This window comes from Cannabis sativa, chromosome 4 (assembly GCF_029168945.1).
Source record: "Cannabis sativa cultivar Pink pepper isolate KNU-18-1 chromosome 4, ASM2916894v1, whole genome shotgun sequence".
Lineage (NCBI taxonomy): Eukaryota > Viridiplantae > Streptophyta > Magnoliopsida > Rosales > Cannabaceae > Cannabis > Cannabis sativa.
In genome coordinates, this window is record NC_083604.1 from 45,493,123 (window position 1) to 45,510,385 (window position 17,263).

General features: G+C 33.2%; 2 protein-coding genes and 3 non-coding genes across 5 annotated transcripts; 1 reads left to right on the plus strand and 4 right to left on the minus strand.

Moving 5' to 3' along the window:
* The first annotated feature begins 219 nt into the window (after positions 1-219).
* On the plus strand, positions 220-996 carry LOC133036953 (secreted RxLR effector protein 161-like). Its single transcript, XM_061113735.1, has one exon. The coding sequence runs from the start codon at positions 220-222 to the stop codon at positions 994-996; it is 777 nt and encodes a 258-aa protein (XP_060969718.1).
* A 4,827-nt stretch (positions 997-5,823) lies between these two features.
* On the minus strand, positions 5,824-9,862 carry LOC115713527 (serine/threonine-protein kinase ATG1t). The gene is given in 10 exon segments (XM_061113736.1): positions 5,824-5,992; positions 6,072-6,145; positions 6,199-6,299; positions 6,383-6,447; positions 6,874-6,932; positions 7,017-7,115; positions 7,118-7,133; positions 7,265-7,561; positions 9,663-9,746; positions 9,836-9,862. Coding segments are annotated over 10 exon segments (948 nt in total). The 3' UTR covers positions 5,824-5,866.
* A 2,703-nt stretch (positions 9,863-12,565) lies between these two features.
* LOC133037594 (small nucleolar RNA Z223) lies at positions 12,566-12,656 on the minus strand. Its single transcript, XR_009687684.1, has one exon. It is a non-coding gene; the product is annotated as a small nucleolar RNA Z223 (small nucleolar RNA).
* A 53-nt stretch (positions 12,657-12,709) lies between these two features.
* Positions 12,710-12,796, minus strand: LOC133037596 (small nucleolar RNA U36a). The gene has a single exon (XR_009687685.1). It is a non-coding gene; the product is annotated as a small nucleolar RNA U36a (small nucleolar RNA).
* Positions 12,797-13,012: 216 nt separating this feature from the next.
* Positions 13,013-13,158, minus strand: LOC133037597 (small nucleolar RNA snoR134). Its single transcript, XR_009687686.1, has one exon. It is a non-coding gene; the product is annotated as a small nucleolar RNA snoR134 (small nucleolar RNA).
* Positions 13,159-17,263: the final 4,105 nt, after the last annotated feature.

Sequence of the window (17,263 nt, forward strand, 5' to 3'; positions counted from 1 at the left end):
TTCATCTTCATGGTACTGTATGTTGATGATATTTTTCTTGCTTCTAATGATAAAAATCTATTGTCTGAGACAAAGCAATTGTTATCTGACCATTTTGATATGAAAGATCTTGGTGAGGCTTCATATGTACTTGGGATATAGATCCTTCGGGATAGAACTAAAGGTATTCTTCGGTTATCTCAGAGAACTTACATTGATCGGATTTTGAAAAGATTCAATATGCATACTTGTTCACCTGGAAAGGCGCCAATAGTGAAAGGTGATAAATTCTCAAAGGGCCAATGTCCACAAAATGACAAAGAGAGAGATGAAATGAAAGTGGTTCCTTATGCGTCAGTTGTGGGTAGCCTGATGTATGCTCAAGTATGCACGCGTCCTGATATTGCTTTTGTTGTTGGCGTGTTGGGTAGATACTTGAGTGATCCTGGACTTAGCCATTGGAAAGCGGCTAAGAAGGTCATGCGGTATCTTCAGGGTACCAAGAATCATGTGTTGACCTATCGGCGAGCTGACACTCTTGATATAGTTGGGTTTAGTGACGCCGATTATGCAGGATGCGTGGATGATAAAAAATCCACATCAGGCTATATTTTTATGATGGCTGGAGGAGCTGTTTCGTGGAAAAGTGTCAAACAGACACTCACAGCATCCTCAACAATGGAGGCAGAGTATATGGCGTGTTATGAGGCTACTTGTCAAGCAATATGGCTGCGGAACTTCATTTCAGCATTAGGTGTTATGGACTCTATCTCGAGACCGCTGAAATTATATTGTGATAATTCCGCAGCAGTAGCTTTCTCTAGAAATGTTAGAAGTACTTCCCGTTCCAAACACATTGACATAAAGTACTATTTTGTTAAAGAGAAAGTTACAGAGTCTCTTATTTCCATTGAATACACGCCTAGCACTGGCATGTTAGCAGACCCACTAATGAAAGGCTTACCCATATGTGTATTTTTGGAACATGTTGCTCGAATGGGATTGTTAGGAGCCTAGCTATTGAGCTCAGTGGGAGTTTTTCTATTATGTATTGAACATGCCAGTATCATGTATGGAATGCTTATGATTTGCGTTTTGAACATGCATAATGATATTATAGTCACTTCTAGTTATTGTTGACATATACATGCATATATGTGTTGTTTATTGAAGTGACAGGTACAAAAGGAGATGAATGCGCATAGTCTCAATTTTGTTGTACCTCATGCATGTTTGGTTTGATTGTTAATGATTGTTATTGAATTAAAATGTCTTCAAGGTTAATTCATACATAATATATGTATCCCGTCGATATGATATTATGTATGTTTTTAATTGGTTACCTTATGTGTGGTAGACAATGTTATGGTGATTAATTATATTGTCCAAGTGGAAGAATGTTAGAATTAATATTGTGGACTAATATAATCATAAACTTAATACCATAAACACAATCATTAACTATGTGCCCAATATTTGTTCATAACCATAATGGGATGGTTGATAAATTAATTATGTATTAGAGGCACATGAGAGCACCCTTTATATTATAATTGGCCCATTAAATTATAGTATACCATAAAAGGACCACTTAAGCCCTATTAGTGAGTAACCCCTTAGGGTTATAAGGGTATGAGATGTATATATATGTTATTGATGGTAGAGTGGTTTTAAGGTTTTATGGTAATAAGAAAATAGGGGATTGCTCCACATTGTGGCTCTAAGGGTTTGGGTTCAATCTTGAAAAAACTTGGTTGGTGATTCTTGTTGGAGGCATTAAAGCAAGATGACTCATGTGGATGGATTGGGAGGTATGTGTATTTATGATTTTTGATGCTCTAAATAAATATTGATCTTGGTTGTTGATTATGAGTAATAAAGATTAGCATTTAATGTGTATTGTTAGCTCATAATCTGTAGAAAGTTTAACATTCTTGTGATCTCTCATATTCTCTTGTCTTTCTGTTGTTGTGGTAGAGCTCACCGAAGTTGAAGCTCCATGGCTCGTTTTGGAGATTTCGAGTCTCGTTTAGTTGAACAATTTTTAGAGACAAGATCTATATGTAAACAAGATCTACAAAATTTAGTTTGAGTTTTGTTTACTTTTTTTCTGTGTGTAATTTGGATATAAACAGTAGGGTGAAATGGTGATATATGTTGCGCTGATGGTGGGTTGTGGAAGGTGGTGTTTATAGTATATGTGAAAGTGAAGAAGTGAAAAAAAAAAAGTTAGTTTAATTTTTTGAAAATATATATTTTTTATTTACAATTTTTTTAATTTTAAATTAATTTTTTTTAATTTTTTAATTTTTTAAATAATTTTTTACATAAATCAATAAAGTTGTGTCATGTGTATATCATGTTCACATATATGTACACATAGACAGTCCAATATGTTATTTAACACTTAAGATGGATAGAAACTGTAAATTGCTAAACGTTTCTTAATTTTGGAAATCTTTCTACTAAAATTTGAATTTTGAGAGTTATGTATAAGGAAAATAAAAGTATTAGAGGTTATGTACAACTAACTCAAAACTGTAAACTCCTGAAATCTATATATGAGGCGGTAACGTGGTGGTCTAAAATCTCTCTAAAGCTATTTTTCTTTTTTCTCCTTGATTCTCTCAATTTTTCAATATTTTATTAGAGCATAAATTTTACAAAATATTTTACTATTATTTTAATAAATATTCTATGAAAATATCTATCTTAAATTAATTATTTTTTAAAAAACACATAATAATAAATATAAACTAAATTTATAATATTAAAATTAAATAATTATTCAATTATTTATATATGTATTCATAACTATATATGTGTGAAGTTTTTTTTTAATTTGCAGAATATAGGAAAAATATTTTTTTTATAGAAAAAATTTATTATGAATTAAACAAAAAAAAAAAAGCAAGTGTGAGATTATGTAGAAGAAGAAACAGGTGTGAGATTATGAATCAAATTTTTTCATAATGCATTATTTTTATATTTCAATCATATAAATTTGATTTCATCATTGTAGTTCCTATTGATATCCTCAGATTTTTAAACTTAACACTTAATTTTCGTTCAGTTAATTGATCAATAAAGTGCCACATGTAAATATAGTATTGGCCAAACTAATAATTCTTTTAGAAAAAATAATTTTAAAAAACAAAAATTAACTAAAATTAATTCATATTATTCAAAAAAGAAAAAACATTATATACATATTAAATGAAATAAAAATTAATTTTCTTATCTTCTTCCACCTATATTATCTTTACAGATTAACAATAAACTTTTTTTTTGTAAGCAGATTAACAATAAACTTTGATTCTCGATTCAAATGCTAATTTTCAATTCTATTTTTATATATTTAAAATTTGCATTCCATAAACTTTCTACTAATATTTTTAAATCAATGCAACAAAAATGCAAACTTTAATTCCCGTATAAAAAATCAAACTCCCAATCCCAATAATCAATGAAAACAACATCAAATTTCAAGTTCTCAAAATCTATAAAAAATAAATAAATAAAAAAAGCAGATCTTATAACACACAAACTTATAACACACAAACTCAAACATTAAAACTCCAGTAAAACACTAGAATTCAAACATTAAAAACACACACAATAAAATTCGAACCCAGAACTTAACACACACATCAGAATAAAAATTAAATCATAAATAAAAATTTATGCTACTATTTTTCGAATATCGGTATTTATTAGCAACAAATTTAATATTTTAAGTATTTATGTCACAAATTTTGTAATAGTAAAGTTAAAATTTTAATATAATTTTACTAAGTAATTATTATTAATTAAAATATATAATTTATTTTTTATATATAATTTAAAATATTTTATATATCTGCCGCAAAGCGTTGGATGTTTACTAGTTAACTCATAATTGACTCTCTAACACGTACGTACTTTCGCGCTTCTGTATTGTTCAATTTAGATTTTTTTTTTTTTTTTTTTTTTTGATATTTAGATAAATTTGAGTTTAGTTCATACTTAATTAGCATTTCTTCCGTTAAAAAAAAAAAAAAAAAAAAAAAGATGAAAATAGCATTATCCAGTAATAAATAGTAAAAAGCTACCTTAAACGTTAACAACATATTCTTGGCGATTGAAGGAGAGATTCTTACTAAAGTCTTCGATTAACAACTCATTCCTGTTAGAATTAAGACCGCGACGTAATGTATTTATTTATCTACTTTTGTCTTACCATTATTTTGGTTTGGACTAAATTCAATTGGGCATCTGAAATTGAAATTACAGAAAACTACACCATTACAAAGTTAATAGAATAATGTGACAAATAGGAGGAGAAATCAGAATTAGTCCAAATAAACAAAATTAGCATGATTATTTAAAAATAAAATAAAAAAAAAAAAATTGCCTATAAAGGAAGAAACAAAAATATTGTACTGCCTATAGATGAAATAATTAGTCATGTTATTTGGATTGTTTGTATATGTTGCACAAATAATATGGACGAACTCAATATATTTGAGTACCTGTGTTCTGAGCTATCGAAGAAGCTGGCCTTGCTAACCTACCTTATTAGAATGTAACAGAAATTGATTATATTTACAACCACGGGAAAAACATACACAGTTCTTAACTAGCTCATTTTGTTAATTTATATTAGATTTCAGCTCATAGGAGGAAAATGTGCTCTTATGACATGGGTTATAACAACTTCCAACTGCAATACAATACTAACAAAAAGAGTTCGACTTGGAGGAGTAGGGATGTCCATTATACCTTCTAGCATTAGCTGAACCTTCTTCATTGGAGGACGGAAGACGCAACAATGGATCTTCCTGAATGCACCACAGTGCAATCTTAACAATTCTCTCCAATTGGATCTTGTTTTACTCTTAATTACATACCACTTTCTCCAGCTTTTTATTCTCAAAACAGTTGTAGACCCAATCTTCCAAGACTGCTTCCTCTTCCTCCAGAAGATCCAATATCACATTCTTTCGACAACATATAATCTCTAACAGTACAATACCAATGCTATAATGTCTGCATTGATTGTGACAGGAAGCCCTTTATCGCAGTGAAGGTTCTGGTTTGGTCTGGCATCATCAATTTCCCCAATCCAAAATCTAAAACTTGGCTGATCTGATGTTATCAATGAGTATGTTTAGAGGCTTTATATCACAATGGATGATATGTGTCTCACTCTTGGGGAGCGATCCCCAATCTTTCATCTCAACATGGCTGACTTTCCTTTTGGAACAGCAAATCCGCAAGTGACTCGTTGGCCATGTACTCATAAACATCCTTCACGATAATATCCTAGTAAATGAACTAGGTTCTTTGTGGTGGGTTCTCCCAATTGCTTTCATCTCCTGAAACTCTACATCTCCTTCCTCCAACAATCTACTTAATCTCTTTACAGCCACCCTTTTCTGGCTATTCAAAATTATTCCTTTGTTAACCTTCCCAAATGATCCTCTTACTTCCTCTAACAATCTACTGAATCTTAAAGTTCTTGTGAATATCGGTTGACACGTATCACTTTCTTACTTCTTTAAAATATAGAAATGTAACCCAGTATTGCTGCTGTCGATGCTACATCATCAAAACTTCAAATGAAATCCAAACTTCTAGCATTTTATATACATAATAGAAGTAGAAGTGACTAAGGTTCACTGGCAGTCAACCAGTGATCAAATCATTCTAATTTCTAAAAATGTCTGTCTTAAGAGGAAACATTTAGCATTTTAGTTGCCAAGACTCGCCTTTATCTTCCCACCCCATTTATTGTCAAGAAATTGTGTGAACAAAACTCACTGAAGGACAGGTGGTGTGCTGCAAAAATAACTCAATCTGTCAGGATTGAGAATAGAATAAGAATGTAATCGTCGAATAGATAATGTCAACTCAACAAACTTGGATTCAGAGACAGCAATTTCGCACACATATCAACAGAATCTAAATGTAATTCAGGAAGAACACGTTGAGAAAATGGAAGACATGTACTAGATTTTATATTCTTGAGGACCTGAATAATAAGAAGTTTACAAGCAATCGAAGAATGCCCATCTAAAACATCTTTGCCTTTGGAAACAGAAAGTAAGTACCTGAAAGTTATTCCTTCCACTAAAAGGGGGATACCCATTAAGAAGCTCAAAAAGGATTACACCAAGACTCCACAAACGCCTACTTTTCAGTACAACCCGATTTTAAGAAACAGGAGAGAGTAAGAAGTTTGTACTCTTTCATCATATCTTTGGAATGCAAGAACTTCTGGCGCCATGTATAATTGAGATCCACAAACTGTCTCAGCATAATCACCTGGGTGTATGCATCTATTGAAGAAGGAAATCATTGAATTAAAAAAAATAATGAATCACACCAATATTTTAGTTTCACTTAAATTCATAAAAATTACCTTGAGAGACCAAAATCAGCCATTTTCAACACCGGATCACCCTCTGTGCTTGACAATAAAATATTCTGCTTCAATAATAAGTATCATTGTTAAATGCATATAGATTTCTATAATATAACAGTCCTCAAAAAGCCTTGCTTATTCCAGATAAAAACCTCTGTCCATAGAACATGGTAAAGTCAGATCATTCATAAATTAACATAGAATTTAAAAGATGACTCTCTAAGTTGCAAGTACTAGAGCCCATTATCTTCACTCTAAACCATCTTCTTTAAAGTATAGCTGTCTTGAGATGAAACCATTGATGAAATCAATTAATTGAAGGAAAAGAAAAATTAAAATGCAGAGTTTGACTTGAATACGGTCCCATTAAGATTTGAGAAGATACTATTATCACACATACCAAATATTCCTCATAGTTGTCTATATTGGCACCACCGCATGTTTTTTTTTCAGTAGGTTAATCACTCACACAAAGGCAACTTGTTTACCTCAGGCTTCAAGTCTCTATGAGCGATGTGATGAGATTGCATTACTTCCAAACCAACTGCTGCAGTAAAGAGTTCTGAATTACGATTTAAGAATTGCTTCAGAGCAATAGAATAACTTAACATAATGAAAATGACAAGGTTACCAAGCTGTTGCATAAATCGTCTTGTAATGTGTTCTTGAATTCTACCATGTAGATGTATATAGGAAGCTAGATTTCCACCCTCACATAATTCAAGCACAAGAAAATGCAATCTTTACCCTGTGGATATGAACGGAATAATGATTAGTCATGTCACTGATGAAAAATGCAATTTCATGAATTTATTTTTGAGCCTAAAGAAGAGAAGAAAAGAGAAGATGAGAGAATATGAAATAGATAGGTAAAAGTACATGGAAAATGTGGAAGAGGCGGACGATGTTGGGATGGTTGACGGAGGACAAGAAATTGAACTCGCAGTCGAAGCAGCTGCGCATGTGTGGAGTATTGAGGTTGGAGAGGTAGACCAGCTTCACCGCCGTTTGGTGTCCATTGACGATGTGCTCCGCCTTCCATACTGTGGAGAAGGAGGCCTCTCCCACCTTCGATTTCAGAACATACTCTCCATTTTCATTCTTTTCGCCTCCATTTCGTTGTAGTTTTCTTAAAATACATCTTCCAACAATTCTCTCCTCATTAAAACCTGAACACTAAACCTCAAGGAAAAAGGGTGTGAAGTGTTGGATTAAAAATTCGATGTGGGCGTATAATGTATATGGTATTATAATGTGTGATATAAAATTAACTGATCAATTACGTTATGGGTATCAAAAAAGTATTAAATTGTCATGGAATTAATTTGTAGATATCATAAGTAAATATCCAAAACATGAGTCTATAAATAGGTAGTGGTCCCTAAGAGACACTAAAGGTTTCTGTATTCTCTCCTTCCACATTAGAGAAAATACTTTAAAAAATAGTGTATTCTTGGAAAATCAAAATCTTCTCTGCAATCTCTAACAATGGTTTCAAGTTAGTGTTTCCGCTCATATTTTATCATCTTCTTCTTTAATTTAGAAAGGCTTTATAGATTTATGATTTAGGGTTTTCTATATTAAAGCACTTTTAGGAATATGTTTGCATCTGTGATTTATATATTTCTTGAGTATTTTATAAATCCTAACAAGTGGTACTAGAGCCACCTTTGTTGAATTAATTGAAAATCTGATGATTTGGTTTATGAAATTTTGAGATTTTAAAAATTAAAAATTATTTATTAACGTGGTGCGAAATAATTTTTTTGTTTTCATATGAGATGTATTTTTTGGGTTGGATTATTTTGAGATATATCACAATATGCGATCATATATAATGGTTTCGGTCCATTACAGTTTTCGGTTTTCGATTTTCGGTTTTCGGTGGTATCATTTTTCTCTATTTAATTACAGTTATTTAATTTTGTTTGTTATTCAGCTTTTGAAAAGCCAGCTCAGAGAATTTTTGTTTTATTTGAATGATATATATGTATATCATTTTTTTGTTTTTCGCTTCAGCGTATATATATGAATCTGGATTTGATATATGTGTTATTCAATTTTTTTTTTTCTTTTATGGCTTCAGTAACGTAATGCATATTACAAACTTATGGCATCATATACATATATAATATATGTTTGTAAGTTGATGATTATATAGATCTGTATTTTAAGATTGGTGATTAATTTTGGTCATGTGCGGCAATGGCTTCAGTTTTTGTCTCCTCATATATCATGAAATTTTTATTGATTGATACAATATATTCATACTATGGTTTAAATTTACATATACTAAGGATATATAAATATTTAGTTTATTATATATTTGGAACAATTTAATTTAAATTTTGGTGTTGGTTATAATTAATATTTTGAATAAATTAATTGAAACAATATGTTGTCAAAGTGACCTCTTTTGTGTAGATTAATTTATTTAAATATTAGGATGGTTGTATGTTTGTAATTAATGCTTATATTGACTAGCCCAAAGGTAAGTGAATATTTTGCTAAATTTCAAACATACCTGTGGCGATAAATGTGTGACAATTATAAGGTATTTTGTGTGAGCAATACGTTAGTCCAAAGATTAATCTATTGTTTGACACAGTTTTATTGTCAATATTTGATTGCTACACCAAGAGTACCGCTTACAGTTAATATTACTGTCCAAAGACTTGATATTAATGTGTGTTTGGTATCTTGAGATGGGATTAACCAATTTTTGAATTTATTGTTTAATTATGCATATTAATGTGAGCTTGTTTTATTTGTTCTATATTCAGCTAGTTCATCTTCTGCTGCCTCAATATCTGCTAACATTAATTCTAGGGCTGTTCATCCGATCCAATCCGCACTTTTTTGGTCAAACAACATCCAATCCGCACTAGGTGCGGATCCTAAAATTTGGATCCAATCCAATCCGCATAACAATTAAAATCCGATCCAATCCAATCCGCAATAGTGCGGATTGGATCGGTTACTTTGGATCGGTTACTTTTTTTTATGTTAAAAATTACCTATTTAATATTTCATGCATATAAAAAAAAAAAAAAAACTTACACATAACAATAACAGTAGGTACTAGGTAGCAGTAGGCTACACAACCAGTCCATAAGGGATAATTTTATAACCCAAATCTAAAAAAAACAAGTTCGATACTCTAAATCCATTTCAGCAAAAAAAAAAAAAGAAACATGTTCCAAATCCATTTCAGCAAAAAAAAAAAAAAAAAAAAAGAAAAACATGTTCCAAATCCATTTCAGCTTAAAAAAAAAACATATTCCAAATCCAAATCCAAATTCGATGCTCCTCCATGTTCCAAATCCAATGCTCCATGTTCCAAATCCAATGCTCCATATTTCTAACAAGAAAAAAATAAATAAATGATTAGTCAAATAATTTTATTATCATCAACTTACGAACAATAACATAATAGTCTTTAAATATTACCTCATGTTCTTGTATCCAAGAATTCATTTTCACTCAATCAAGTTTAATTTCAGCAACACCCTTCAAGATTTCTACATATATATATATAAAAAAAACACCATCACAATAGACTCAATTGTTATAAGATTAATACAAAAAATAAGTATAATTTATAAATATTACCTTCTTCTAGACTTTCCACTTCTTCTAATGAATTTCGGATGTCTATTATTGGTTTAGAACGAATCCAATTTTGAGTGCAGATAAGTGCTTCCACTGTCTTTAGTGTCAATGAAGATCTAAAAGGATCAACAACACGTCCTCCTGTAGAGAATGCAGATTCGGAGGAAACAGTAGAGACCGGAATAGCTAAAACATCTCGAGCAATCATGGAAAGAATCTTAAATCTTGACGCATTTAATTTCCACCAAGTCAAAAGATCAAAATCAACATCATCAACATCCACACATTGCTCCATCAAATATCTATCAACCTCAGTTTTTTTCTCTGTATTTTCTTCTTCTCTAACAAGTTTCTTATACTGTAAAGAGTATAATTGGTAAGCATCCACATCACCACTATGACCATCCACTTCCATAGTTGTCGCTTGTAATGAATTTGTAACACTTGAGTCTAAAACACCTTTGTTGGAAAGTGAAGAGTACTCTTCAAACATCTTATCCAAAACTGATCTAATCTTCTTTTTCATCTCAACAATCTTTTCTTCTTCATTGTTACACAATAATCTAATCGAAAAATTGAGAAACCTTTCCTTGTGTCGTGGATCAAGTATCACAGCAATAAACATCATGATATTAATTTTGTCTACCCCACCCCAATACTTGTTATACTTATGTATCATAGAAGAAGCCATAAAGTATAAGTTTTCATCTTCACTTCCAAACCAATAGTTTAATTGTGTCTTAATAAAACAAACTTGGTCAAGAAAAGCATTGGCAGTAACATACAAAGAACCAGAAAATTTAAGTGTGGCATCATAGAAAATTCTCAAGAACTTTGTAAGTACCCTAGCATGAGCCCAATCAACAAAATCAGGACACTTTTTAGTTGTGCCACTACAAAATTCACGACTATACCCAACATCATCATCCTCCATTTGGTCAAAAGCCTTCTCAAACTTCTCAGCAACATCTAACATTAAATATGTTGAATTCCATCTAGTTGGAACATCTAAGCAAATGAGTTTTTTTGTTGAAATCTTCTCTTTTTCTGCAGCAGCCTTAAACTTGGCCATTCTCAAAGACGACCCTCTCACATATCTCACAACATCCCGAATCTTACTTATACAACTTTCATATTCAGCTAATCCATCTCTCACAACTAAGTTTAAAATATGGGCAGCACATCTTACATGCATATAATCACCTTTCAAGATTGCATGACCTCTATTATTAACTTTCTTAACCATGTGAGCAACACTAATATCATTAGAAGAAGCATTATCAACTGTAATTGTAAATACTCTACTTATGTCCCAATCATGCAAACATTGATCAATAGCCTTACCAAGAGTTTCTCCTTTAGTGTCAGGAACAATACAAAAATGGAGAATTCTCTTATGTAAGTTCCATGATTCATCAATAAAATGGGCAGTCAAACACATATAATGCAGATTTTGACAAGAAGTCCATGTATCAGTGGTGAGGCAAACACGTTGTCTAGACTTAGTTAACAAATCTTTCAATCTTTTCTTCTCAGTTAAATAGAGATTAAAGCAATCTCTAGTAACTGTAGATCGGGAAGGAACTTGAAATCTAGGCTCAATCAAATTCATCAAATACCTAAACCCCTCATTCTCCACATGACTAAATGGAAGCTCATCAATAATTATCATCCTAGCAATGGCTTCTCTAATTTTTTCTGCATTATATATTTGTGCAATGAGTTCTACACCCCCACCCGCTTCTCTTTTTTCACAAAAATTCAGTGTCTTTTGCTTCTTATCCATGTTAGAAGGAAAGAATTTGCAAACATTTATGTGTGCCAACAAATTTGATGTCCCATTTTTTCTATGACCACATGCATAATCTTTCTTGCAATAATTACAAATAGCTCTAATATTATCTTTATCCTTCACATCTTTTGTGAAATGATCCCAAGCGGGAGATGGAGCTTTAACAGGTTTGCGTTTAGTTGGTACCTTAGAGTCGTTATTTGTAGATGTTGGCGATGGTAATTCATCACTTGATGGTTCCAGAGGAGAACTATTAGAGCTCATCATTATGTTTGCAGCTCCACTTTTGTTAATTTGAGAACTATTTGCTTGAGGGTGACTTTCATTGATGGACTCAATTGGAGATGGAATTCCAATCTGTTTTGATACTTCTACACAATCATCTCTCTCCATCTCCATCTACATACATAACAAACCAATATACATATATGTCAATATACAAACCAATAATGATTAATCACATTAATGTCAAATGCAAGATCAACAAAATGATTAATCACAGTAATCTGAACTTCTATTCCATATTACATGGCATAAACACATGAAAAGATACTCCACTGCCAAGTTCATAAGGATTCACAAACAACAAGCATTGTAGGTAAACAATTGAATCAATTAGAGTATCATTGTCACCTTTATATTTAGACAACACCACTGCCAAGCAAGGTTTGGTTCTTTTACTCTGTTTCTTACTTCACTACAACTCAACAAATTGGATTGACTCATCAATGGAAAACACAAAGATTGTAATACAAAATAAACAGCAACCAAAAAAAAAATGGCTCAGATTATATAAACAGCTCTATCAATCAAGAATTTTCTCGCGTAACCGGCATTAAAGCTGAAGTTACATCATCATAGCCTATAAGTCAACAAAGAAAAGAAGTGCATGAATAAACAAAATAAAACATTTATTAAATTGGCTCATACTAAGAAATTCAACCATAATTTATTTTTGTGCTTCATTGAGTGCACTCAGAAGCGCGGATAAATATTAATCATTGCCAAAAACAACACAATCACAAATTTAACAAAATAAAAAAAACAAACAAATGTAGCGGATGTCTTTAGAGGCAAAATCATTAAAAACATTTACCACCACGTGTAACACCGCCAAAATAATATTGGCCTCAAGGACTAGCGTTGTTTTCATCGTGTAATTTATACTAAAAAACAAGCTAAAGGTGTAGGGAGGCCCAAAATAGAGTTAGAAAAGAAAAATATAATGTAGCCGTTTCTTTGACACAGCCAAGCCGTGGTAAAATATATCGAAGCCAAACTGCAACACTGAACGGCGCCGTTATAGCACGTGCATTGGGGCTTTGGCCGTCAAAAGGGTAATCAGGTAAGCCCGGAGTGCAACATGTAACTCAATAAAAACAATTATATGATGCAAGAAAGAAAAAGGCTTGCCAACAGGAAGAAAAAAAATGAGAGCAGCAGACAGTTTTAGCTAAAAGAGAGAGAGAGTGATAAGTTTATGGAATATGATATGAGAAAACAGAGAAAACACAAGCTTGGACTGAAGAAATACCGTTAAAGAGATGGTCGATTTCTCAGGCGATTGAAGAGATGGTCGCTGTTAAGGTGCCTGAAGTAGGCCGACGACTGGTCGACAAGGGCTCAGTCGATTCTCAATCGTTAGGAATCGGTAGGAGATGAAATGGCTGTCTGTAGGAGAAACGGCTGTAGCTTGTAGGAGAAAGAGAGTATACGATTATTAGGTTTAGAATGTTTTAGGTCAGAATATTTTTTAGGTCAGATTATTTTAATGTTAAAAAAAAAGGTCAGATTATTTTATATATAATATTATATATATTATAATTTTTTTAAATATATAATTAAGTGCGGATTGGATTGGATCGGTTACTTTTTGAGGTCAAACAACATCCAATCCGCACAGGTGCGGATTTCAAATTTTTCAATCCAATCCAATCCGCACAAGTGCGGATATCCGCATTTTGCGGATTGGATTGGATTGGATCGTGCGGATTGGATTGGATCGGATACTTTGTGAACACCCCTAATTAATTCTATTCCTATGCTTAATGGGACCAATTTCAAGGATTGAAAAAGGAACCTACTTATAGTTCTGGGATGTATGGATTTAGACCATGAACTAAGGAATGAACAACCTGCACCTCTCACTAAGGAAAGTTCCCATGATGATAAAAGGGAATTTGAGAGGTGGGATCGTTCAAATCGCATGAGTCTAATGATTATGAAACACAGCACTCCAGAAGCCTTTTGGGGCACAGAATCCGAAGGGGTTACTATGGCTAAGAATTTCCTTCAACAAATTGAGGAACGTTTTGCTAAAAACGATAAGGTTGAAATGACAACACTTCTTGGTTCTTTAATGAACATGAAGTATAAGGGTCAAGGAAATGTAAGTGAGTACATTATGGAAATGCATCATATTGTCTCAAGATTAAGGACACTTAAGATTGAGCTTTCGGATGATGTACTTGTACTCATGGTTTTGTTAACACTTCCTCCATAGTTTAACCAATTTAAAATTAGTTACAACTGTCAAAAGGAGAAATGGACTCTCAACAAGCTCATTTCTCATTGTGTGCAAGAGGAAGAAAGGTTAAAAAAGGACAAAACTGAAAGTGCTCACTTGGTCATTACCCCTAAGGATAAGGGTAAGAAAAGGAAATTTGAGAATGAAGTTGCTAAGGGTCCAGTTCAAAAGAAACAACAACAGGATTCTAAGGGTTGTTTCTTTTGTAACCAACATGGACATGTGAAGAAAGATTGTGCCAAATATCACGCATGGCGTGTAAAGAAAGGTATTAATCTTGCTTTGGTCTGTTCTGAGGTTAATTTAGCTTCAGTACCTAGAAACACTTGGTGGATAGATTCTGGTGCTACTACTCACATAAGTGTTTCTATGCAGGGTTGCCTGAGCTACCGAAAGCCAAGTGATGGTGAAAGATACATCTTTGTGGGCGATGGACAATCGGTGGAAGTGGAAGCAATTGGGCATTTCAGATTGTTATTAGGAACTGGTTTTTATTTGGATTTGAAAGACACTTTTGTTGTGCCGTCTTTTAGACGGAATTTAGTTTCTGTTTCTTTGTTGGACAAATTTGGATATTGTTGTTCATTCGGAAACAATTAGTTTACTTTGTCTTTAAATTCAAATATTATTGGAACTGGTTATTTGAATACTTATGACAATCTTTACTTGCTAGAAACAATTGCATCCTATAATGAAACCTTGCATGTGGAATCACGAGGTACTAAACGCAAATTAAATAAAGAAAATTCAGCTTACATTAAAGACAGCAGCTTACATTCTGAATAGAGTACCAAGTAAAGCAGTTGCAAAAACACCTTATGAGCTTTGGACAGGTCGAAAGCCAAGTCTAAAGCATTTCCACATTTGGGGATGTCCAGCTAAGGCAAGGCCTTATAAGCCACATGAAAATAAATTGGACTCCAAAACAGTTAGCAGCTACTTTATTGGTTATTCTGAGCGATCTAGGGGCTATAAGTTTTATGATCCCACTGTCAGAAATATTTTTGAGACGGGAACTGCAACATTTTTTGAGGATGTTGAATTTGGGGGGAGAAATAAGGTTAGAGACATTGTTTTTGAGGAGGAATTGAATTCAAACTCAGTTCCTACTATCATTTTAGACAATGTTCAGGCTTCCACACCTGTCATTGATCAAGAAATGAATCCGGAACCTCAACAAGACAATGTTGAACAACTCCCAAATCAAAATGAGGCTATTATTCCAGAAGAACAAATTCAACACCCTCAAGAACAAGAGCCATTAAGGAGGTCCACAAGAGAGAGAAGAAATGCTTATTTTGTATTTCTTCAAGAACATGAGGATGAAATTGGAATGATGGAAGATGATCCAATCAACTTGCATCAGGCCATGAAAAGTTCTAACTCTCAAAAGTGGATTGATGCCATGGATGAAGAGAATAACTCTATGCAAGACAATAAAGTTTGGGAAGTTGTCCCATTACTAGAAGGTGTAAAACCAATTGGTTGTAAGTGGATACTTAAGACCAAGAAGGATGAATATGGTAATGTGGTGAGATTTAAGGCACGTCTTATAGCAAAAGGCTATACTCAGAAACAAGGCATTGATTATACAGAGACTTTATCTCCGGTTTCATCGAAAGACTCTTTTAGGATAATATTGGCACTTGTTGCTCATTTTGACCTTGAGTTACATCAGATGGATGTTAAAACAGCGTTTCTCAATGGCGACATTGATGAGACAATTTACATGGAGCAACCAGAAAACTTTGTGGTTGGTGACCCAAAGAATATGGTTTGCAAATTAAAGAAATCTATCTATGGACTCAAGCAAGCTTCTCGTCAATGGTATCACAAGTTTCATCAAGTAATTATCTCATTTGGTTTTGAGATGAATATTATTGATGATTGTGTATATCACAAGTTCAGTGGGAGTAAATACATATTTCTGGTTCTATATGTCGATGACATATTGCTTGCCACTAATGATATAGGCTTATTGCACGAAACCAAGAGATTTTTATCTAAGCAATTTGAGATGAAAGATCTTGGTGACGCCTCTTTTGTATTAAGAATTCAAATACGTCGAGATCGTTCTCGGGGTATTCTTGGATTATCACAAAAGTGCTATATCGATAAAGTACTCAAAAGGTTTGGCATGCAAGATTGTAGACCAGGTGATACCCCTGTTGCTAAAGGAGACAAATTCAGTCTTAGACAATGCCCTAAAAGCAGCCTTGAAATTCAGGAAATGAAAAAGATTCCCTATGCATCAGTTGTAGGGAGTCTAATGTATCTTCAGGTATGTACGCGTCCAGATATTGCGTACATTGTTGGGATGTTAGACAGATATTTAAGCAACCCTGGTATGGACCATTGGATAGCAGCCAAGAGGGTTATGAGGTATCTTCAGAGAACAAAAGATTACATGCTCACATACAGGAAATCAGATCATTTGGAGGTCGTAGGGTATTCTGATTCTGATTTCGCTGGATGCCAAGATAGCAGAAGGTCTACATCAGGCTACATTTTTCTGTTAGCTGGAGGAGCTATATCCTGGAAAAGTGTTAAACAGACACTTATAGCTTCTTCCACTATGGCAGCAGAATTCGTAGCGTGTTATGAGGCATCAAATCAGGGAATATGGCTGAGAAACTTTGTCACTAGGCTGCGTATTTTGGAGAATGTTGAAAGACCACTTAAGATATTTTGTGACAATAAATCAGCAGTGCTGTATTCCAATAACAATAGGAGCTCATCCAAGTCAAAGCATATTGACATAAAGTTCCTAGTTGTAAAAGAAATAGTGCAGAGTGGACAGATTTCCATAGAGCATATTGGGACAAACTCCATGATAGCGGATCCGCTCACAAAAGGATTACCACCCAAGGTCTTTCATGAGCACACTGCTCATATGGGTGTAGTATTACTTGAGGATATCATGATTTAGTGGAAGTTTGTATTCTCT

Excerpts from the sequence above, each read along its gene's own strand:
- LOC133036953 (XM_061113735.1), top strand. The coding sequence starts at position 220 with ATGCATACTTGTTCACCTGGAAAGGCGCCAATAGTGAAAGGTGATAAA.